Source organism: Mesitornis unicolor, unplaced genomic scaffold (genome assembly GCF_000695765.1).
Source record: "Mesitornis unicolor isolate BGI_N332 unplaced genomic scaffold, ASM69576v1 scaffold17888, whole genome shotgun sequence".
In the NCBI taxonomy this organism is placed as follows: domain Eukaryota; kingdom Metazoa; phylum Chordata; class Aves; order Mesitornithiformes; family Mesitornithidae; genus Mesitornis; species Mesitornis unicolor.
Window position 1 is genome coordinate 1033 of NW_010204090.1, and position 23760 is coordinate 24792.

The 23760-nt window shown below is 43.4% G+C and overlaps 1 protein-coding gene across 1 annotated transcript in view; it reads left to right on the forward strand.

Moving 5' to 3' along the window:
- The first annotated feature begins 22703 nt into the window (after nucleotides 1–22703).
- The window catches only part of NUAK1 (NUAK family, SNF1-like kinase, 1), a 21551-nt gene continuing 20494 nt past the window's right edge, over nucleotides 22704–23760 (forward strand). The window contains exon 1 of the mRNA XM_010190952.1: nucleotides 22704–22819. Within this exon, the coding sequence (XP_010189254.1) occupies nucleotides 22747–22819 (73 nt within the window). The 5' untranslated portion in view covers nucleotides 22704–22746. The remainder of the gene's footprint in view (nucleotides 22820–23760) is intronic.

Genomic DNA, 23760 nt, shown 5'->3' on the forward strand with positions numbered 1-23760 from the left:
CTCACTTTGCAACTAAATATCTTTCTGTCGAGAGTGAAAATGGGAGTTTCAGCCAAGTTGTAGAGTCATATCATGTATGCTTTCAGTTTATTAGCTCATTTGGAGGCAGGCTAAAGAGAAACCAGAGATGGACATCTCTGCACATGCTCACTGCCAGTCCATGATTTTTAAAGTTTGCTGTCTTGGCTGTTTTACAATTTCAGGCTAACAAAAGCTCCAAGGCTGTGTTCTATACTAACTATTATTTTGTAAGTTGATTATTCTTGAGTTGCATTGCAAAATGTAGTAAGTAAGCAAATACATTAAAAACACCTCTTTAAAAACACTTCATAAATTAAACAAACAAACAAAAAGATGACCATATTGTACATGAGGTTTGGTTTTGGGAGGGGCCCTCTCGGAGGAAAGGATGTAGGGTAGATGTGTATCTCCTCTAAGTAAACAACATACCTGGTCTTCCCAAATTTTGCAAACTGTCAAGCATTTCAGCTATACAGCTAAAGGATACTTAGATTGTATGGTCTGAACCACATTTATATGGCTAATACAATCTTGGAATGGAGAAGGTGAAAATCAGAATACCCATGCAATCTTAAATGCAATAAAAATGTTACACTCGCTCTATCAGCTGGTATGCAGAAACGAAACAAATCCTTACGGGGGTGCGAGTTTTATACTGTAGTAATACAAGCCTTGGCGTGTGGCACTTCATAATTATTAACTAGTCTGCAGGCGAGTTCTGGTGTAATGTGTCTGTTTGAACTTTAACGTCTGTGAGTGTATGTAAAATATCCACATTTTGTCTGTTTACAGAACAAAAGCTAGTTGTCAGGAGTCCAGCCAGACCTAAGTGAATGGAAAATGCTTCTTGTTTTCTGACAGTTCCCTTGTCTGGCTGCTGCAGGGAACACCCGACTGCTTTCCGTGGGTGAGACGAGAGCACCGACAGGATGACTGATCAAAGAGGGGCAGAGTTTTCCTTCAATTTTTACCTACCCGCTTCTCTTCCCTCTCCTCTAATCAGTTCTCATTAGTGGGCAGTGCTGATGAGCAGGTTGGGCTGGATGCTGACGTGCCTACAGCGAGGGATGCGCAGAGCGACCAATGCGGCCAGCACCGTCTCTGTCACTGTGTCCAATGCAAATCATCTCACAACAGGCAGCTTGGTAGCGAGAGTCCCAAGGTCACTCCAGTCTGTTTGCTCCCTATTCTACTACTGGTTTAGCTAATCATCTTTCTCTTTACTCAGCGGTAAGCAGGTATTTGAAGCTGTATGGTAACAGATTGCGAAGCTGGACCTTGGCAGCGGCATTGTGTTTCCAGTCATCAGCATTATCCAAGCAATTCTTCCATTTGGCCTTTCCCCTTCTCTTGTCCATCAACAATCTCTGTAGCTGTATGGCATTTCATAAAGATGCTTGCATGATTAGCCAGGCTTTTGATATGAAACACGAACTTTGGATTTGTCATCATCTGCATAAATAGAGAGCTCAGGAGTGAGAGAGAAATTGGCAGATTTGAGTTAATGAAATAAAACCGAGGTGAGAAGACAGTGCGAGCCAAGGTGCAGATGTGCTTTAGTCCTGTGCCATTGGAAATCAATAGCACGATTTCTCTTGACTTGAATGAGAGTAGTATTTGGCACTTATTAACAGGTTGCAGGTTTATTCACATCGTTACAGTTTCTTTGTCTTTCCTCCTAACTTCCTGCCATAAAGCTCTGGGGTAGATTGTATGATACGTTTAGTTTGTTATTGGAAACAACTTACGTGAATTTGTATATTAGTTACCACAGTGACTACAGGCAGTACTGCGTGCTGCATGAAGCAGTTAAAATCTTGCCCACCACGTGACGTATGAGGTGCCTAATTTTGCCATCAAGATTTCCTTCATTAGTACTGGCTCAGTGTGCGCTGTGTAACTTACGATATTTTAAATTAAGGCACCTGTTAGTAAGTGTGAGGATGAAGAGATGATATCACAAGCCTGTGAAGTAACACTCATGCTGACCTTTTTGTGGGTGTTCTCTCCACTTGTCATCTTGCACATATTAAACCACAGAACTGAGCTTTTCTTCATGTGATGTATTCTGTGTTTGTTAGCCAAGAAATCCACAGTTACACTTATGTCAGCCTTAGATAAGCTGTGTATTGACCACCTCAGGTCCATCCCACGCATGGTACATGAGGACGGTAGATGCTGCTGAGCTCTTCTCTGTGTAAATTATTCCACTGGAGCAAACACTCCTTGTAATGCAACTTTAAATTACAGATAGGCATTTTCAGTCTTGTTAATCTGTCTTTTCCTGATGTTATGCAGAAAGCAATGGCTGGATACAAAAATGCATTAATATTAATTAAGTTAATGTTAGTAAAGGAGCATGTAGCTCTCTAAAACATGGAAGATACCAAGTAAACCCCGTTAGGCTGCCTCCAGCAGTTTAACCCAGAATTTCTATACCCCGGCTGGTATACAGCTCCCTGCAGGTGCCCTCCTGTGACGTGGTCTGCTGGGACTCATTTGCTCTCCCTGCCACCACCGTACCTGGAGCTTGCAAGCGTTGCTGGTTGTGTTAGAACCTCAGATTTTGCAGATTTTTGTGTTATAACCGACAGATTTTGCCGTTTGCAAAAGCCAAGACCTTTTCTCCCTTTCTTTCCTGAGACTGCACTTGGGAGGCGATGGGGAGTAGCTGCAGGGGGCTCCCCTCCGCCTTCACCTCCCTCTCTCTGCCTGAGCGCCAGGACATCTTTTCTTCCTCCTCACCAGCAGGTGGAGGAAGCACTATTCTCCTCCAGCCGTTCCTCCAGAAAGCTCATTATCTGGGGAATTGATGACAAGCTGCAGCCCAACATGAAAAACAGGCATGCGGTGTGTTATGTGTGGTGGTGTGTGTTATTTATCTCTTTTGCATAGAAGGGCGGGCAGAAGGGTGTTGCCAAAGGAAATTGGTTTCTGAATTAAAATCTTGTAAAAAAAAAAAAAAAAAAAAAGGAAAAAAGAAAAAAAAAGAAAAACCAAAACCCAAACACAAGAAAACAAAACCACAACAAAAAAGTGCCCAAATTTCAGAGAAACAGAAATATTTTTAGTTGCAACTCCAGTGAAAATCCTTGCTTTGAAACAGCTCTGCTTCATGGTGCTTTTGGAGACTGGCACTGGGTTTTTGAAACCCTGCGACAGCAACAGATGTCACGAAAGGAGGACCTTTGCTTTGCTGATTGTATTTCTCCATATCACAACAAAACCAAAGCATGAATACCAACAAGGACAGCTCTGCCGTGTCACTAATTAAGGCTCTGTTGGCCACACAACCGCTTGTTTGTTTGTGGTGTGGTTTTTAAGGGTTCCAAATAACAAGATAAAAGCACACTTGTGGGTCACTGAGGACAGTGAAAGCCAGGTGGGGCATTTGTCCCAGTTCTCTCCTCTGCTTTGCTGATATTGCAGAAAATGTCTGTATTCCTTTCTTACCTCTTATGCACATGAATTCTCTTATAAGCTTTAATGACTTTTCCATCTATATTTCCTTTTTTTTTTTCTGAGAACTTTTGCTTCAGTTAGCACCTGGGTCACTACTTCACACTGATTTTTATCTTTATTGCTGTGTGTATCTTCAGTGGGATAATGTCCAAATCGGACACAGAACTGTTTATTTTTTGAGATTCTTTGTTGTTCTTATTAAGATATCTTCCTTTATTGCAGACACCAGTGGAAGTATCTACACAACACTGCTGTGATGTGAAGTGCTTGTACAGTACTTTGCACAGCAGGATCCCAATTCGTGAATGTGGCTTCCACAGCTATGATAATACACTTTAATAATCGTAACAATAGCTTGTATCACTACTTTTCTTTAGACATGAGAAAGAAAAACTTACTGAATAAAGCCAAAATCATCAGCTACTTTTGAGTAATACAACCTAATAACTGATTTTTCCAGACATGTAGAATATGTAGCAGGAGGGTCCTACAGATGACAGTCACCTCCCGCAGAGCTCGGTCTCTCTTGCCTTCTGGGCTGTGTCCTTACCCTGGGCTTTTGTCCCTGCGTGACGTTCAGCTTTGGTCTCCGTTCCCGATCCTTTTGTACTCCCCCTGTGCTGTTGCCTCTCGCTTTGTCTGCGTGCCAGTGCTGTGACCCATGTGGAGAGCGCTGCCTTGCTCCCTGCTTCTGAGCTGGGAGCTGCCAGCAGGCTCTGTGCAAACTGAGGTCTTTCAGGGACTCATAATGTGAGCAAATCTGGACAATGTTTTCATGGTGCTGAAGACACGTTAGCGAAACTCAGGTTATCCTCTGTAAACATTGTACCCAAGGATGGAAATTCCAAATCTGGAATGAACAGAAGTTGGAAAGAGAATGTGGGCTTGGAAATAGTTTTGCTGTTAAGTTGTTATTTGTTCCACTCTTAGTTATTAGACATGTTCTGAGACTCTGGTTTAATAAAAAAAAATAAAATTAAAAATCACTGGATTTAATCTGATGTAATTGGCAGTGGATATTGTAGGCTTATTACAATAGGAGTCACCACCTGGTTGTATAAAATTACTATAGTCTTCACATAAACGCTTGTATAACTGAAATGCCAGAGAAGACTTCAACATCAAGGGCTGGAGACAAAAATAACTGATTACAGCATGCAGGTCATTACGGGAAAGGCGGTAGTGCAAAATACTTGTTTTCTTCTTGTTGCAGAAGCAGATTTTTTCAAGGGAGTATAGTTCAGTAGTATGAAAGTCTGAATTAATGACTAGCCAGCAAGAGGTCATCTGAATACCTTAGCTTGTCAAATCTTTTACCAAATTCAAGAACAGCATGTTCTTTATGAGCTTACAGCGGGCTTTAGGTGATATTCCTTCAAAGATTTTGGACTCTTTTACAGGTGAAGAAGTTAGAAGTTTCCAAGAGACTTGCTTTCTTTTCTTTCTTTTTTTCTTTTTCTTTTTTTTTCCCTATTGGATTTAAATGATCTGCCCAAATTGTTCACTTCTCTATATCTCAGTGTATCCCCTTCTGAAGGAATACTGCTTAATATAGGGAAGTTAAACTAATTAACAGGGCACATTTTGACCTGATGCATACCAAGTGTGATCCCTCTAAATGTGAAATTCACAGCAGAATCTGAGCCAATGTTTATAAGGCAGCCTTCAGCTAAAAACACTATAAAATGCCTAAGTGTTATTACAAATGGTTTCACAGCACCATATGCTAGAGAACCCAACAGAATGGAAATTGCTTGTTCGAAGTCTTTCATTAGATATGGCTAAAATATACTGCATTTTTTGGTGGCATGTGTTCTAAAAATTATTATTATTTTTTAAGAACCGCAATGTGGATTTGCCATGTGGAGACAATTATTGTATATATTGTAGTTTGGGGTCATACATGTTGAATAAAACCGTGTGGAATGTGCAGTCCTTGCGAGCAATTGTTTATTCTTCACAGAACTGTAATCGTAGTTAGTCTGTGTTTTGTCTGGTAAATAAATAACTAGAGAGTCATTGCTGGAGTGAGGAATTGGGAGGAGGCATGACAGTGCCAAGGAAGAATGCCAAGTGTGGGTTGAAAACCAGTTCCAGGTATATCAGCCTTGAACACCGGCAGGTCAATGTGCGTACAGCCACAGTAATGCAAATACAGAGCATATGGGACGTATTTCTAAAGCCCACATACCAGGGATTTGGAAATTGGCTGCTGACCTTCACTTTGATGTGGGCACCTCCTTGGCTTGGATCTCCGCCTCCCGTACCACGCTTACGTACCCTCTATCTATGAGAACCAGGATGCTGACTCCAAAGCATCTTCTCTTACTGTACAACCATGCTCCTCTCAGTAGGACATCATTGTTCTTCTCGTTGTCATCTTGTACGTTCCTCCTGTGGAAAATGGGAGCAAACCATATGTTTTCTGCTGCAGCCCGGGATGATGCTCCAAAGTCAGAAGTGCGGGTTTGCCTCTGGGCTCAGGGTGGGATAGGAGCTCTCAGCACCGATGGCAAGAAGTCGCGGTGGCAGCTGCCAGCTCCTCTGTGGGAGTGACCAGACTCTCAGCAGCTCTTGATCTGGGCAGGGTTGGAGGCTGCTGCCAGTGCCCAGCTCTGGCCTACAGTTTTGATGGTTTGCATGTCACCGGTGATGGGTGTGCTGGTGACTGAATCTCTGACCTGCAGGTAGTATTGATCTTATCTCTTGCTTAAGTCAGGATTTGTCCCTGAGTTGTTCAGGCGTGCACCTGACATTTTATAGAAAAGCCTCTTGTCATTAGCCCTCATGGGTTGATGTACTTGGGATGTCAGAGGAAATGTTGCAGATGAAAAGGTCTCTGACTAAATATGCAAATAGTATTTGTCAGTTTCCCTCAAATATCTTCCAGCAGATGTGGGTACCATGTGTGTCTGTTTAATAAACTAAACTCAAAATAATTTCTACTTTGCTAGATATATGGGGAATAGCTGGGGGAGGGTGGGGAGCGAACTACAAAGCAAGGTAAAAACTGCATATGTGTGTTGTTATATTTGATGACCAATTCATTAAAGCCATAAGTGTATCCAGGCTTTCAATAGTGTTCTCCTGCTGTTGCTTCCTGTACTCCCTGGCTACAAAATCAGTCTCTATGGCTCTCATTTGTCTTACCCACATGAAAGACTTTGAGCATCTGCAAGTTATGATTTGAGAAGTATCTGCTTTTAAACAGAATGTATTTATCACAGTGTCTTCACAGTCAACATGGTACCTTGTATAAATTAGAAGATCCTAGACCTTTGAACACTAGGGGCCTGGGTGAGATACTTCGTGAGTGTACGGTGTCTGGCCATAACCATCAAACATCCTGGACCCACACCAAAAATGCCAGATGTTCAATAGATGTGGAGGCCCTCCCGTAACCTTTGCTGCATGTTGCAAAGGTGGGAGGGTGGAGGGGGTAAGGTTGTAGCCATCCTTTGCTCTCATTTGAGCTCAGTATTTTTTATATTTTGAACTAAAGACCATGGACCAACCCTCAATTCACCTTGTTAAACTATTGCATGGTATAGATGCTCAGTGTTCCCTAACTCTCCAAAGACAGATGGGATTTGCTTCTAGCTCTTGTGGTTTATGAGGCATCAGCCCTTGAAGCTGCCACTGTCTCGTAATGGGATGCAAGGGCTGGGTCTTGCTCAAGTGTGAACTTTTTCAGGCTCTCTTCTTACCAATGAAGGGAAATTACAAAATGCACTAATGGATGGTTCACTTCATTTAAAAAAAACCCAGACACACAGCAGTGTGGGGAGAGGGGTTGTCATGGCTGACACGTTCAAAACCATACTGACCAGTTGTAGGTGAATGCAAAATCACAGAATAAATGCAGGTCTTGTGATTTACAGGTATTAAGTCAGCTGAGGTCACTTAGGTCGCCTTAGCCTGGAGAAGAGAAGGCTCTGGGGAGACCTCATTGTAGCCTTCCAGTTCCTGAAGGGGTCCTACAAGAAAGCTGGGGAGGGACTTTTTACAAGGGCAGGTAGTGATAGACTGAGGGGGAATGGCTTTAAACTGGAAGAGGGTAGATTTGGACTAGATATTGGGAAGAAATTCTTTGCTGATGGGGTGGTGAGACACTGGCACAGGTTGCCCAGAGAAGCTGTGGATGCCTCCTCCCTGGAAGTGTTCATGGCCAGGTTGGACAGGGCTTTGAGCAATGTGGTCTAGTGGGAGGTGTCCCTGCCCATGACAGGGGGGTTGGACCAGATGATCTTTAAGGTCCCTTCCAACGCAAACCATTCTATGATTCTATGAGATTAATGTGTGACCAATGTAACTATTAATTCCTGGATGACTCTTCGGATTCCTCCCCTCCCTGCTATTGTTTCCCACCTCACCTCAGCCACACGTCCAATATGGCACCTGAGGCCCTTTGCCTTTGGGTCCCCAGCGATGCTGGCCTGGTGAAGAGGAGGATCTCCTGCACCTTGTGTGAGGCTGGCTGCATCCATGACAAAGCATCGGTGCTTGGCAGGCTTCTCCATCCCTCTTGACTTGCCTTGCCTTGCCTTGCCTTCCTGGGCAAGGGGCATGTTGGCTCCAGAGCCCCTTGGCTACCCTAGTCCGTGGCCGACATGTGGGACAACTTAAGCAGAGAGGCTGGAGGAGCCGAGTGTCTTTGTTCTGAGGTCTGGCGGCTTGAGGGACTTGCAATTATCCTAATGTCTCGCTGTGCCATGGTGCTGAATCAGCGTCTTTGGGCTTGAGCACTAGTGCCTTGGAATAAAGACACTAGTTAAGGGATATTAGGCTTAAAAAAGAGAGAGACGGGGGAAAAAAAGGAAATTAATTGTTCCTGTGGAAAGATACAATGGCAAGTTTGAAGCCTAAATTTAGCCATTCATGGGTAGATCAGAAAGATTTGGATCCTGCTGTTGATGGACATCTCAAAGCTTCCATATCATGTTTCCCATACACAAAAAGGCATTTCATCTCTGCCACAATTTCTGATCTCTATGAAATGCCTGATGGTGAATGATATCTCCCTTTATTTGAGGTACAAGTGGTATTTTAAAAGTGAGTGTGAATATTTTTTTGATCACAAAAGGTAGCATTAAAGGTTGAATAAAAATACCTGCTTGAGCCGTGTATTAACTAAACAAATGTTCCTTTTTCTTAAATGATGTTTTGTTGTGGATTTTGTCATTGATACAAAAAGATTAAGTGTTTTGCACACAAGTTTGACAGGGGAAGAGGGCAAAGCATTTGTTAAAAAAGCAGTTCCTGAGGCACGTGTTTGGAGCTGTCATTTATTTGCATATTTTTGCTGTCTCACGCTGTACGAATCACATCTCATAGCTTCCCCAGCAGAGTTTGGCCGGGCAAGGAGAAGCAAAGACCAGCCAGGCCCTCAGGTGGCTGGGAATGCCTGGGGATGCCCAGCGCAGCACTGTACTTGGCAGTGGTTTTGGCGGGACCCTGTTGTGGGTCATTGTTTTGGCACAGGGGGAAAAATAGCCTTTGGGAGGAAAAGAGAGAAGAGTGCAACCTTCCCAGCTGGTGCAGGCTCTTAACGCTATGCAGCCTGGAGCATGAGATAGCTGCGCTCCAGTGCGAGGTGAAAATGCCTGTAAAATACTTGCTGGAGGCACTACAGGCTTAGGTGACCTATGTAGGGATACAACTGACAGGTGTCCACATTGCCCTCTCGGGAAGACACGTTTTTAACCAGGCCTATATATGAGGCTTAGTATCCTTCACACTCCTTTCCTTGTCACCTTTATTCTCTTTGGGGTGCCGAAATGAGGTGAAATAATGAAAGAGTCACCTGTGGGTTTAAGCTCTGTCTCCTGTAGGAGCTTGTTGTCACAGCTGCACTTTGGGCACCCAGAGGGTAAATTTTTTCCCTGAGGCTCATTTGGAAAGCCTGGGGCAGAGCCACAGGGAGGGCCGAGGTCAACCACAGCCCCAGTGCTGCGCTAGCTGAGCCATTCCCAGTACGGATGTAACCATCTCAAGAAGGTTGCTCATAAAGCAAAGGGACCTCTTTCATGGCTGTAGTCACACTTTGAAGGGATGGTGCCAATATTTCAAAAGTCTGCCAGCCATTGTGTCTTGGAGCCTGATCGCTACTGTGTGCCACTGTTGATCACCAATTGGTACCACTTGCTCTTCGTTGTGTCCTCACAGCCTGGGAGGAACGAGAGCCTTCAGCTTAACCATGCAGTGCATTTACATCTTGGCCAGGGACTAGCCATCTTTTTCAATAACAGGCTTTTCTGTGTACAGTTGAGAGTTTTCTACCCGCCTCTCTGCTTCGGTAAAACAAATGTATTCTCCCATCCTGTCTGGCGTTTCATGATGAAAACGTGGTCTAATGGGACCTGTGAAATGCCTCATTGTGGGTTGCGCATTGCTTGTGAGGAATTCAATGGGGAGAAGGATTTCATGCTGTACTTTAACCTCCTTCCAGCCTTTCTTGGATGAAAGGAAAACTCTGCAGCCATGAATGTGACTGGTTATCATTATCGGATGTCATTACTCACTCACTCCGAGTGTAAAGCAAAAAAATAGCATCGCCTGTGATGTCCGTGGGTAAAATGCTGCTCTCAGTTACATTAACACTGTTGTAAACCGAAGAGTAGAGTTTGGCCCTTTGTTTCAATTGAAATATTTGTTTAACGCAGGCAAGGACTAAACAATACACTTGAAAGCGATTTGTGTTATTGTCTGTAGAGCAGAGCTTGTATTTTATGAACTGGCTGATCATAAAGACAGCATAAATCATGTAAAGCATTCTCATTTACTTTTTCTTTCTTTTTTTCCTTTTTGCAGATGGGGCTTGTAGAGTAGAGTTGCAGTCAAATGTCTGCTCCAGGATATTTTAGTTGAACTGTGTGAGTCCATTAAACAAATGTAATCGCTTTTTGGAAAGGAGCGCTGCGTGTTTCAAACCAAATGTTTTACATAGAGAACATCTGGGTAGTTCTGGGTGTTTGTATGTAGAGCACATCAGACGGCAGCCGTAGTGAGCTCAGCTGGGACATTGCCTGGGATGTAGTTGTAGGATATGACAGTTCAGTTGTTATGGGGAATAATTCCTATGAAGTACTGCCATAAACGGAATGTTTGGCACAAACAGCTATATCTTTGTTTTACCATACACCCAAGTTATTCTTCTTATCTGCCCAGCAGAACTCTAAACGATGTTTAAACAACCCAGTAAATGTTGGCACCTCTGAGCTGCGGCATGCGCGTTAAAGCAAACTTGAGGAAGCCGTTAGCGTCAAGGGGAAACGAAGCTTGCTCTATTTTCAGCGAAGCACTGTTGATTCCTGCCATGGGCAACACAGCGCCAGTGAATGATGAATGCAATATGTGCAAATGGTTTGTGGGGTTTGGTTCAATGTTACAGTGGTGGTGTGTGTTGTTGCTTTCAGGAATGTGAACATGCAAAACTGGTGAAATACATGTAATTAGCCTACATTAGAGTTTATTTGGGCTACTGGAAGAACTTTAACCTGGTTAAATTAATAAGCTTGCTTTTACTTCACAGCATCAGAGGTAATGTATTTCCAGGAAACTTAGGAAATGTTGAAAAATGTCTTATTTGAGAGTCAGTTCTTGAATTATTTCTACAGTTTAACTGAGGAATGTGTGGTTCAAATGAGATTAAAGTTGTAATTTCCAGAGTAGCAATGCAGCTTCCCCTTTCAGGATTGTTTAAGTAAAAAGTTAAACAAAGGGGGTTAGGCAGTCTCTTGCTTCGGTCCCTTGTGGACGGCAATTCACATTGCGCAGCACTGCTTTAATAGTCCTCCTCGGTCTGACATGATTTGTGGTATTTGCTGAGATGAATTTCTGGACTGAGCAGCGTGAGAGGGAATTGCTCCTCGCTCTGAGGAAGGTAGTATGTCCAAGTCTGCGTGAAGGTCACTGGCAGGGTGAAGTGGGAAGCCTGCGCTGCTGCTGTTGCACTACCTCACAGCTTAGCTTTTGGCAAGGGGATCCCAGAAATCTGAGTGCTAACTCTCTCAGGTTCGACTGACCCCGGCCAAAACACGTGCCAAAAAAAGGTGTTTGTGCATGTTGAAGAAGGGGGCAACAGTCCTGAAGATCACAGAGTCTGGGGGAGTTCTTTGCCAAAAGCTTTCCATCTAAGAAAAAAAAAATGCTTTTCTGTTTCTCCCCTCCAAAGTTAACCCTCCCCATAACTACTTATAACAACTGCCTGCAGTTGTGAACTCCTTTTGTAGCAGGGAAAGCTAGAATTATGTGTTTAGGGCTGCAGAATTGCTTGATCGCCAGCCACTTAATTGTAGGAAAAGCATAATTCATTCCTCACCCTCTCACGTTGATTCCAAGCCCAACTGGCCACGGGGAGCATGAGTGTTCCTGTTCCTGTGTTACTCTCTCCGCTGAGCCATTAGGGTGGCCCTGGTAATTTACTCTCGATAAATAAAAGGGAACAACAGGAGGTTCCTCTACCTTCAGGAGTATAAATATTTCTCAGAAATCAGAGACGGATGGGGAAGAAACGTTAGCAAACTCCTTTCCTCCCTCTGTAGCAATTCCACCACGTTCTGTCATAAATTTTAGGATGGTCCCTTCCAAAAAGGGACCATTAAATAGGTAACATCCAGGCAGAACAATGTAATACTGAAGCAGTGCTTTTACAAAAACAAATTTAGTGTTGCGAAGTGATCTGCAAGCCCTGGAGCAAAATAATGTGGGTGAGGCTTTGCTACACACAGTTGCCAATCTTTTTGTTTTCCAAGAGTATTTTTCCAGATAGGATGTGCGTTTATGGTTCACTAGATTCCCACCAGGAAGTGGCATTTATATTTTGATCTGCCTTAGATCAATTTAGAAAGATATACTAGATGCAGGTGCTTCGGATAGTTCTCTGTCATTAGCCCCTCCAGCTGTGCTGTTTACACACATCTGTGTGCCTCCTGTGATATAATCTCTGTGGCCCACCATCCTTGTGCAGTGAATCCCTGCTCATCAAAGTTAATCCAAAAGCCCAAACTCTATAAACTCAACTGGATTAATTAGGAATTTGAGGCTGTCAAGCAGTATGGTGTTGAGTTTTAATGAATGTTGTAGCGCCTGAAGGTACAGACATTTCTTCAAAAGAAGAAAGGCTCTTCGCAAGTTTTCCTTGTACTATTGTGATTCTCATAGTGAAATAGCACTTCCTTTTTTCTTCAAAGGACTACAGAACCAGCAGAGCAAAGTTAAAAGATCCACACAATAGCAGGTGACTTTGCTATTGTGGCAGAGGAAGTATTGCAAAGATGTGCAAAGTTCTCAGAGGTTCTGAGTCTTCACTAAACTCACAGAAACTTTAGTGAAAGAGAGAGAATAAGCTGAGTTACATTTATTTACCCACAGCTTCCTCAAGCAGAACATAACAATGAATGAAAATGTGCTGTCAGGTGGCTTCTTGGAAAAAACTAGTTCTAAGAAAGAGTTTAAACAATGTCCAGCACCTTTCCTTGTGTAATGTGAATTACAGCCTTGCAGTGATATAGTGTCTTTCACCTAAACATGTGCAAAATCACTTTAGAGAGTCTGGTAACTGCTGGGGTTACCGTTATTTAGCAATTATTTAACAGCACATTGCAATAGTTTGCAGCAGTTGCATAGAGAGTGTGAATAACCCTATTTCCAATTTAAATTATTGGAAGGAATTACAGGAGACTGTGTAATTTTCAAAGTGGAACTAGATCCAGGCACCAGGGCTTTATACCTCTCTTCTTAAGAAAGTCATAAAGGGCTTTTTTCTAACAGAGTAGCCAGGATCTTTCTTGGTTTTGTGTTTCATCCACAAATCAGTGCCTTGAACAGTGTGCACTCCTGCTTTGGAGGATTACTTCAGTGTGGTTCACTGCTTATTCACAATGAAAAACAACATTGAATTAAAGTCCCTCTCTGCTGCCCCAGGTTAGCATTTTGCATTACATCAGCAGTTGTGGTAGCTGTGAGATCAAGCCTCGAAACTAATGTGAAATCTATCTTCCAGTTTTTGGAGGGGGAATCTGTAATACCCATGTAACACTGAGAACAGTAAACTTGGGGCTTGTGAATTCTTTCGCTCCTCTTTAACCTGACTTGCCAGTAATTTCATTAGTGCTGAACAGTCTGCACACAGCCTTGCAGAAGTTAAAAGGCTGACTTGACACAGGATTCACTTCCAGTGGCTTTCTCTCTTTTGCACATGTGCTGGATGGAGCTGTGCTGTGTTTGGAAGTTGATCAATAATGATTGCACAATTCTAACCTTATTTAAACTATGATATAAACAGACGTGGTAGAAATGGATGCTACCAGGTTTTTTCCTACTTAAAAATGAAGTCAGCTGCTTTTTTTTCCTGCCTCCCCCCCTCCTTTTTTTTTTTTTTAATTCCCTTTTGGTTCCAACAGAATTGTAACCTGGAAGAAAAGCAGTTAGACTTTGTGAAATCCCAATCCAGTGTAGCATTTGGCTTTAGTAAATGTGGCAGCCAAAAATAAACATCTGCTTGGCAACTCCACCAGAAGTTAACTGTAAATGCAGTTTTCATCTTTTCAGTGAATGTGGCATTCAGTGCTGGTTAACATCTCTTAAGGAGGAATGGTCCATAGTTGAGGTTGTGAAGCATTTTTTTCTTTTAATTACAGTTATGAACCTCCATTGCCTTGGGGAAATCCCCTACCTCAGTTTCTTTCCAGATATAATTTCTTATGTGCCAAACCCAAGAACTTCCCTTGAAAGGGAAGGTAGTTGGATGGGATATTTGTGAGTTATTGGACTTTGGAAAAGAGATGATCTGTGCATGACAGCCCCAAAACTTCAACTTGGCCATTTTTGTTCTCTTTTCTTCAGTCCTTCAGAATTAGATTATAAGCCTGGGTTTTTTTGCAGGCTGATTTATGAACATTTTACAGTATTAGATATTACATCTTTGGATATTCAGAAGGATATGGAATTACCTTTAGAAGTGAATTAGGAAAAATGTAAGCAGTCCCACTCTTTTCTTCAGGAAGGTGAAGTCTGCAATGGGACAGGGACCCTTCCAGGATGCCAGTCTTGGGCTCCAGTCCTGCAAACGTCCTTAATAACCTGGTCTGGGCAGATCTCTGCTTTTCAGCAAATCCTTTGCAACCTCTGCTGCTTCCAGGGCAAATTTGTTCCACTGTGGATCAGGAAGGGTTGATGCGGATGCAGATTTGCAGTAGCTTGCTATTGGGACAGTGTGGAGAGATGAGAAGGGGCAACTTGGGGCAGCACTGTGGAAAACACTTGGTCATCACTAGGGATGGTGATTGCTTGTAGCATCTTCCTTCTAAAACTGAACAGTCCTATGACTTGGAACTTCAGTAACACTGTGTGAAAAACATTCTGGAAAGGAAGAAGATTTTTGGTAGATTTCTGACATACACCAGTGGGTGTGTATGTAACCCACTTCATTTCCTCTGTCCTCCATTTCTGAATTCTGCAGCCCTCCTTTCTTGTCCCTGTTTTCAAGATTCACTGCTCACCATGAAGAGTCCATAGCCAGGTTGCTAACTTGTGTTTTTAAATGCTATGGGAAAGCAGATCTATGCTAAATCAGATGAATGTTTTTTATTATTCTTAGTGATAAATCCGTCCTGAAATGATTAACACAGAGCTGTAAGATCTGTCTGGTAGTAAGGATGACTCGAGGCCAGGATTCTCAGCATTAAACGAAGAGAGGTCTGCCAGGTAGATTTGTCAGAGGATGCATAGTGTAAATATGCCAGGCTTCATACACAGAGCTGTGGATAGTGGGTACCAAACAATGAAGGGATGTAAATTTTCCAGTGAGGCAGTAGTTACTCAGGAAATGCGCTCACAAATCCTGTTAACAGGCACCGTATGTGAGGGTGAGGAAAGAAGTGAAGGAAGGGTGTTGTACGTGTTCCTCCTGGCATCCACTTTGTAGATGTACAGCATAAATGTGTTCATCTGGTGCCTTCTACCGCTTATTAAAACTTGGTTCCACAGGCGTTTTTCTCTGTGATTAGAGGGAAAACTAGAAAGAAGATATAACCCCCTTGCCTAGTATTTATTAGTTAATTCCTCTTTATTTGATGAATTGTCATTTATGATGTGGTAACAGCACCTAAGTCCAGCATAACCTGAGGTCATTGTACTGATTCTCCAAGAGGCACTGACACACTGAGCCTCAGTTTATGCACATCAAATTTTGGTTTAATATTTATCACATTGACTTGGGACTTCTAGTGCCTTGGTGCCAGAGTGAGTTTCTCTACAGGTAGAGAGTCGTACACTGGCGGTAAATCAGCATTGGTTTTTAGAAATATAATCTTTTCTATGTGATGCATTGGGAAGAGGGGAATGAAGCAGAGAGGCGCAGATGTTTGCTATATGCTTTTACCATGCAGAGTGAGGCAGCTGTAAAAAACACCACTGCTTCTTAAAAGCAAATGAGCTTGAGAGGTGCATCGCGGCACGTGCATCCTCACCTCTTTATGTGTGCAGCTGCTGACTTGCAACCACAATAACAGCATTTTGTCTTTGGTAACATCCATGACACCAACAAACATGGGGTGGAACAGAGTAATGGGCAGAAGCCCCAAGATTTAAATCACCAGAGGCTCACTGGGTGCAGATGGCATTCGTTACGGCTTTGAGCAACTCCCGATTACCGTGTAGTTTGCCAACAGATCAAACAATAGAGTTGGGCTGTTGGTAAATAATTAATAAGGATTTTGTGGCATGCTTGTCTCCCAAGCGGTATCACCATGGTGATCATCTGGCTTTTAGGATCTGAAAAGTTAACAGTCTCCAGAACAATAGCATTGTTACCCTTCCTCCGAAAGAGAGAGCTCTCGGAGATGTGCTAGCAAAATGCACGGTGCCAGGCACTAATTTTGCTTCAACTGACAGTGGCCTTTTGTCCAACTTTTCAGTGAGTGCATGAAGTGTTTGCTATGACTGTGCAGAAGCTTGTTCTTAGAACTACACATCCTGCAGGATGCTGTTTATTGCTGTGTTTGGCCTGGAATTGGAGTCTCCAGATAGCTTTTTTTTCCAGCAGATGGACACAGCAATGAAATAATCGTCTGGGAAGAGGCTTACAAGAAGAAGTGTGCATGAGGATAGCTTTGCAGAACCCTCTGGATGCTTGGCTCCCCTGGGGCGGTATCCATCCATGGCTCCTTCTTCCCACCTGGAAGGCCCAGAGGCCAGACAAACCATTCAGCCCACCCCCTGCCTTTCCTTTCTCTCCTTTGTGCCGCTTCTGGGAGTGCCGTTTCAATGCCACTGCATTATCAGCACCCCACTCCTTATCATATGATTGCAGCAACCTCAGGGACCACCCAATTTCATAGCTTTGTTTCTCTTTCCTCTTGTGTTGGTGATGTCTGGGCCAAGAGCCATAGGCAGAGACTCCCCTGGAAAAAAAGCACAATACGGTGCCAGACTTTATTCTTTCTTGCTCAGCCCCTTGGAGCTGGAGCAAGAACAATGTGCCTTTTCTCTCCCCACCCCCAAACATCCTCTGCTCTCCCTTTCTCATCCCCCCTGCTTGATCCACATATTCTTTACCTCCCTGCCCCTGTTGGCACTTGGCGCTTTGCACTTCCCACCTCTGAGTCTCAAAGAAAGGAAGCAGAGCTGTGAAACCGGCTGGGCTCACCCACTTCCCATTGCTGGGTGGGGATGGCCTCAGTCCACAGCTTTCAGTTTATGTGTATTTAACCCTCCCTTCCCTCTTCACCCAAAGAAAATCGTTTTTCGTGGCTTTCTTTAGGGCTTCATTTCTGAGATATCTCTCAGTGGCAGCAGACTGGTTTCCCTTCCCCAGGGGGCCTGCGCTCTCTGCCCTGATGTCATTTTTCTGACTCTCCACAACCGTATTGCAAGAGCCCATTGGAATTTGCTGGAGCATGGGCGGTATGTGCGAGCGCTGGAACCAGCTTAAAAGTCACAGCCCCCATGGTGGAAAAAAAAAATAGTAGTTTGTTCATATCTCAGCACAGTTCTAAAAATAACCTTGATAGATAATGAAGAGTGGGAGATTGTTTTCAGTGGGACTGAATGTACCACATGCAGAAGTTGCTGGGGAAGGTTTGGTGGTGTGTGTGTCATTCAGGCGGTCTGCTGCGGTTACAGCACGAGCCGACTTAAAAATCTATGACTTTCGGCACTGTGGCTAATTCTACCTTGGTTTATATTCACACATCGCAGCTGGAAAATAGGCAAATGTAAGTTCATTAGATTAAAACAAGCACATGAAGCAACTCCTTGAAACCAAGAGAAACAGCTTTATGCCTTGATGAAAATATAGCTTTGTTGCTCATCCCATGAATGATAATGACAGCAGTGACTCAGCAGACGCAGAGATTTGATATGGAAGTGGGCACCTACTGCCTGCTGTGTCCTTTGCCAGATGTTTCAACTTTCAGGTATTTTTCTGTACGTGGTGGTTTTGATCTGCCTCTGTAAAAAGAAAATTCCACCCGTTTTGCCCTGCCCAGCAGCTGAGAAGCTCACGAAGGGAAGAGACAGTTCTCTTACAGATAGGACTGAATGTACAGAAACCTTTGCAACTATCATCTTTTGGAAGTATTTATAGTTCAATTCAAGTTATTTGTACCAAACAAAAGCAGACACACATGAAGCGTGTTGGGAAATACTTAATAATCTCTCTACACCAGTTCAGAGAGTTAGCATAAATCCTCTTGCCAGTAAATGGAGACAGGTAATTTATTGCAGTCTTGAAGAGAGCAGCTTATTCCTCCACGCTTCCTGCCCAGCAGACTCTGCAAGCTGACTCATGGAGAGAGGAGAAGCCAAAAGCTGTGCTCCCTCTTTCCTATCTGCTTCTGGAAGGCAGAGCAGCTGTGGAGCGGGGACTGTGATCGTGCAAAGTTGTTTGGAAATGCCTGGCAATATTAGGGGTTCAGAACCCCCTGCTTTCTCTCCCCTGTGCCATATGTTTTGGAGAGGGTATTCTCTCTACCTGGTACCAGAACTGGCAGTGCAGGTGAAGGCGGTGTCAGTCCATCTCTGGTGCTCCTTTGTCCCCCTCTAATCCCATGTGTGGGACCGTGTTGTCACCAGAGCTGCAGAAGAAACACTGGGGATATTACTGGTGCGCACAGCCAGCATAGATCCCCAGAGGGTCCATCACATGGCCTAGTTTTGAGCCATGACCTTGGTGCTTATGCATATATTTAACTACTCAACTTCACATGTGTGAGCTATCCCACGAAAATCAATGGACTGCTCACATGTGTGAAGTTCGGCCTGCACTAAAGCGTTTTGCCAGACTGGATACTGTTTCTGCAGGGGCTTTGGGTGAACTTGAACCTATTTTGTTGGGGTGAGAGGCTTTAGATTTCATTATTAGGAATCTGATATGTTACTCTGTCTGAGTGCGAGGTCTTGGAGTTATCTGAAATTCTCATTAAGACAGAAAGCTAGGAAAAATACAAATTCCTCTACTAGTGAGGTTACTAAAATACTATAATTAAATTATCTAAGTCTTAAAACCAGTAAAATATATTGAAAAAGTGTGGTAGAGGTGTAAGTACAGTGTTCTGAGAGTACCAAGGGGACTAACAGCACTTTCTCTGCAGATCTTGAGCTGGAATATTTGGAGTAGTTAATGTAGCTGATGTAAAAAAGCATGTTGCGTTTGCCCTCCTCTTGATTCATAGGCTGTGACCCTTAATAAATTTTGATGTTGCACACAGTGGAGCTGTTGCTTTCAGAGAAAGCAAGGAAAGTAAGCAGGCAAGCAAGAAAGAAAAGGACCTACAGAATGAACAAACAAGTTCTTTCATAAGGTATTTCTCAATTGAGATTATTTCTTGTAAGGCTTAAGTTGTTCAGGTTCATCATGTACCATATCTGGCAGCAGTCCTGCAAGTGGGGTTTTGAAAAACGGAGCCAGCTTTGTCTGACGTTAAAAGCATAAGCACACTTTGGAAACATACACTGGTATATGTGCAGGCTGCCAGGTGGACGGTGCGGGGTAAAAAGTATTTATTGAGATGCCTTCAAACCTTTCACTTCTCTGAGGCTCTTTTTGAGGGAAAAAATAGCAATTGAACGTGGGGAAAGATATCAGAAATCCAACTTTAATAATCAGAAGTTGCCTTGTTGGGCAAGGCACTCCTGTGGTGCGTTGGACAGTTCGGGAGCGAGAGGCAGACAGCAATATCTGGGATGCTACTGTCCTTGTTTCCTTTAGGAGTCACGTTGGCTTTCCGTTTCGATTTTCTCATCTCCTAAAAAGAGAATGAACAGCGCTGTTTCACCACTTGCCTCCCAAGGTTTAATTAATAAAAGGCTGCACTCTGCTTTGAGCATGCTCATGCTCTATGCAAGTAGGCAGTGATGCTACTTCATTAGTACATGCAAGTGCCTGAAGCTTTGCTCCAACACAGAGTGTTCATACCCGTAATGTGCTGTGCCCTGGCTAAGGGACATCGCCTCCTCCACAGCACTCTTGCAGCTCCTCAGGGCTGCAGGGGATGCTCTGAGCGTGGACAGTGGATGCTTTGCAAGATCCAGCTGCCCCGGCTCCATTGGCACCACCAAAGTTAAGATAGCTCACACCTGCCCAGTGTCTTTCTGTGTTTTTCTGCACCACTCTCTGTGATCTGAAGCACCTGAGGAAGGGAAGGGAAAGTCTTGAGTATTAAAACAAGAGGGATGTTTTTGGCATGTGTTTTCTCCTTACATTGGGAGAGATCTTGTGGCCTGGTTGTCACTGATGAAATCCCAAGTACTTTGGCTGGGCTGCTGAGTTCTTCCCCTGCAACTGGGAAGTGATGTTTGCAGGAGAGTTTAAGTGCCATCTTCAAAATTTTGGTAGACTTTTAGGAACAGCCTTTATAAATTAAGGCTCTTGGGTGCCTTAACCACTTTGCAGCACAGGTTGTGAGGCTGTAAACTCTCTGGTCCTGTTGAAAAATATGTTCCCAGACAACATGCCTGTTTGCATTTGAAGATTAATCCAAACATGTATTTACAGAGTGCTTTTCAATCACATCGAATTTTTTACAGCCATGCTTTTCAATCACATTTACATTTTTATATCTAAAAATATATTTTTCACATGTGAAATTATTCCATGGAGGCTATTTGCAGTAATTATGTGTAGACTTACTATAACTCCTGTCTGTGAAGCGCAGAGTCATGTTAGTGGGAGATTGTGCCCTCTGGGGTGCCGTTATTACTTTACCAGCCATGAGTGGTGAAGAATTTGCTCCCCGTTGTATATTTGACAATGAAACCCTTCTTAAATTCTTCCTCAGAGCCAAGTACAAGGCTGTCTTTTAATAAAGAATGTGTTTTTTACCCATGTCTATATTTATTTCTTGCGGGAATGCACATGCTGCTCCAAGAGCCACCCACATCCCTCTTGTATACAGCGTGTATTTGCATTTGCAGCCTGTTCCAGTGCAAACATGGGAAGGGGGGAAAATCCAACTTTATTCTAGTGTTAGTTGCCTTCTCCACCTCTAGAATTACTTGGAGATTATCTTGATCACACATTCAATTAAGAACCATTGTATTACCTTTTCTAGAAAATATGTGCCATGTAGATAAGACCAGAGTTTTGTTGTTACTTTAAAAATCTCAATCCCAAATGTTTTGGTCAAGAGGAAGAAAATAATTGCCTTGGTTTTGACATGCAAATAGGTTTGTCCCTTGAGTTCTCTTTTTTTGTTCTGCTGTCCCAAAGTAGGGTAGCACTTGAGTATGAGCTTAATTTTAAGCATGTGCTGAAATCTTTGGGAATTTGAGGGGATGGGGCATGTGCTTAATGCTTTTTTGAACAATGTTGCTTTTCAGAGTTGAAGGCTTTGTAGGAAAACTGATCCTTTAAACTAGCTCCTGTTTATATACATTTCAATTTTAAAATATTGTAAGTTTTCCCCTTCTTTCTTCAATATCCTCGATGCTGCATCATATAATGAATACAATACTGGTCATGCCACTTGCAATTACCGAAGTAGGCAGTGAAATTATTTTTTTCCGAAGGAACTAGGGAAATCACATAAATCACAGATTTACAAATGTTTTCCCAGGAGAGGCCCACAGTAGTTGGCTGCAGAGAATGACAAAAGTTTTGTTTACCCATAAAGGGGTGGTCATCTCAGCAGGTCAGTGATGTTTTTCAAAGACGTATTGTTGATTTTAAACTAGCTGGTAATTTATTCCTTGAACTCTGGCTTACAAAAATAAAGCAGGGTAAATATTGAGTATAATAAAGGCCGTGCGGCCATTCAGAGTGCACAATGCCCTCACCTCCCCTCTGCCACCAGTTTCTCTCCATTGTTGGCTTCTGCGTTTTCAGAGGGCATGAGCTGACCTCCGCGAATATTTATGGCGTTGTTCAGATAAGGCCTTTTTTCACAGGCAACACACACACACTCTCACAAGGGCTGTTATAATTTGAATTTATATTGCAAGTTCAGCTATCACTTCCTCTGTTCCCACCCTGCCTTTTGGAAAGATACCCAGTTACATGATGTGCTTGAGAAAAGGTTGCTGATTGAGGAAGGATGCAGGAAGGATATGGTTTTGCAGTGATTGCGTAAGTGTTGTGTAGGACCTGAAAGCCTTGGGTTTACATGAGGACGAGTTTAGATGTGAATTTCAAAGATTTATTTCTTCTGACTTTTAAATAAGTTACAACTCCTGCGCAGTTTCTCTGCTTTAGAGAACCGTGGAGCAACCCATATTAATGTGATCGTCAGTGTTTTAACATGGACAAATAAAACTCGTAATTGGCACCCTGCATTCCCTGCCCTCGCTCCATCCGAGATCTCAACCTTAGTTTAGAGACATTGTCTCCAAAGCTTCTCTTTGAAATTGTCCCATGCAATCATGTCTAAGCAAATGCTGTTCCCATCAAAGTCTTTTGAGAGTTTTACCATTTGCCTCAGATGGAGAGTACTTAGACTAACACAGAGATCCTTCCAAAAGGTGCTGTGTTCCCCCTCAGTGAAGTTTGAAGAGCAAGACCCTAAAACTTCATGTCACCCATTATTGCAATGAGAGTGGTATATTTACTGGTATAAAATGAAAGAGCTGGGGCATGGGGGTTTGTATTTTAAAGCTTTGTTTTGGTCATTCAGCGTTCTGCCAACATCTAACATCTGTATTTATTTTTTGAACTCTCCTTAATGGATTATATGCATCTGTTCAGTTCCAAGAATAATGCTTGATTTCCTGAATTTATAGGTTGCAATAAAATCCATTCGTAAGGACAAAATTAAGGATGAACAAGATATGGTTCACATCAGACGGGAGATTGAGATCATGTCATCCCTCAGCCACCCTCATATCATCACCATATATGAAGGTTAGTGAATGCGATTCTCCTCCCCGACTGCTCTGTTATGTTCTTGCAGACTCGGTGTTTTTGTTTCTTGAGATCAGGCACCAAACAAACTCTCACTCCTAGTGCAACCCATCCCTCACCAAAGAGATTGTTTTGAGAGCTGCCTTCCCTCTGAACCACCAGTGTTTCACAGATGCATAACCTGTTGCCTGGAGGAGCTCCTTCATGTGTGACTTATGTGCTGTGTACATGGCAGGTGGGAAATTGCTGCATCTATCACTTCACTTCCTTGCTCCTGTTGGACAGCTCGATTTCACCCTCACTCACACACCAGCCCGATGTCCACTTATGTCCCCAGCCACTATACCAGTCCTTGTATGCTTTATTTTCCGTGGACTGCACAAGACCAGTCTCATCTACTCCAGGCCTTTGGTCCTCCTTTTCCTGATGGTTAGACTCTCTGGTTCTGTCATCACTGCTTTTTTCCCCTGAATCCCAGCGTCCACTTCCTATCCACCTCTGCGTGCTTTCCTGTCAGTCTGGTTGCTGGCTTATCATTCCCATTTCCTCATCCTGCCTTCCCCCTCTATCTTCTTTCTTCCTGGGACACAGCCGGGAAGCCTGCTAATTCCTGTCTTTGGGAGCTGGTCCTACAGCAAAGAGCAGGAAGCCAGGGGCATTCCTCTCTGATTTGCTTGTTTGTTTGTTTATATATTCATAGAGTGTCACTCTGTAGAAAATCTCTTCTTCCTTCCTCCCTTCCTTCCTTCCTTCCTTCCTTCCTTCCTCCCTCCCTCCCTCCCTCCCTCCCTCCAGTAACCCTTTTAGCATGGGTACGTGCTAAAAGACACCACCCGAGAGGTCTGCTGCTGCGAAGAGGGTGGCCGCATGACAGACCCAGAGTGTGGATTTTAGAGGTTTGAAGGGACCCAGGTTGGGCAGCCTTGTCCCCAGGGATCACC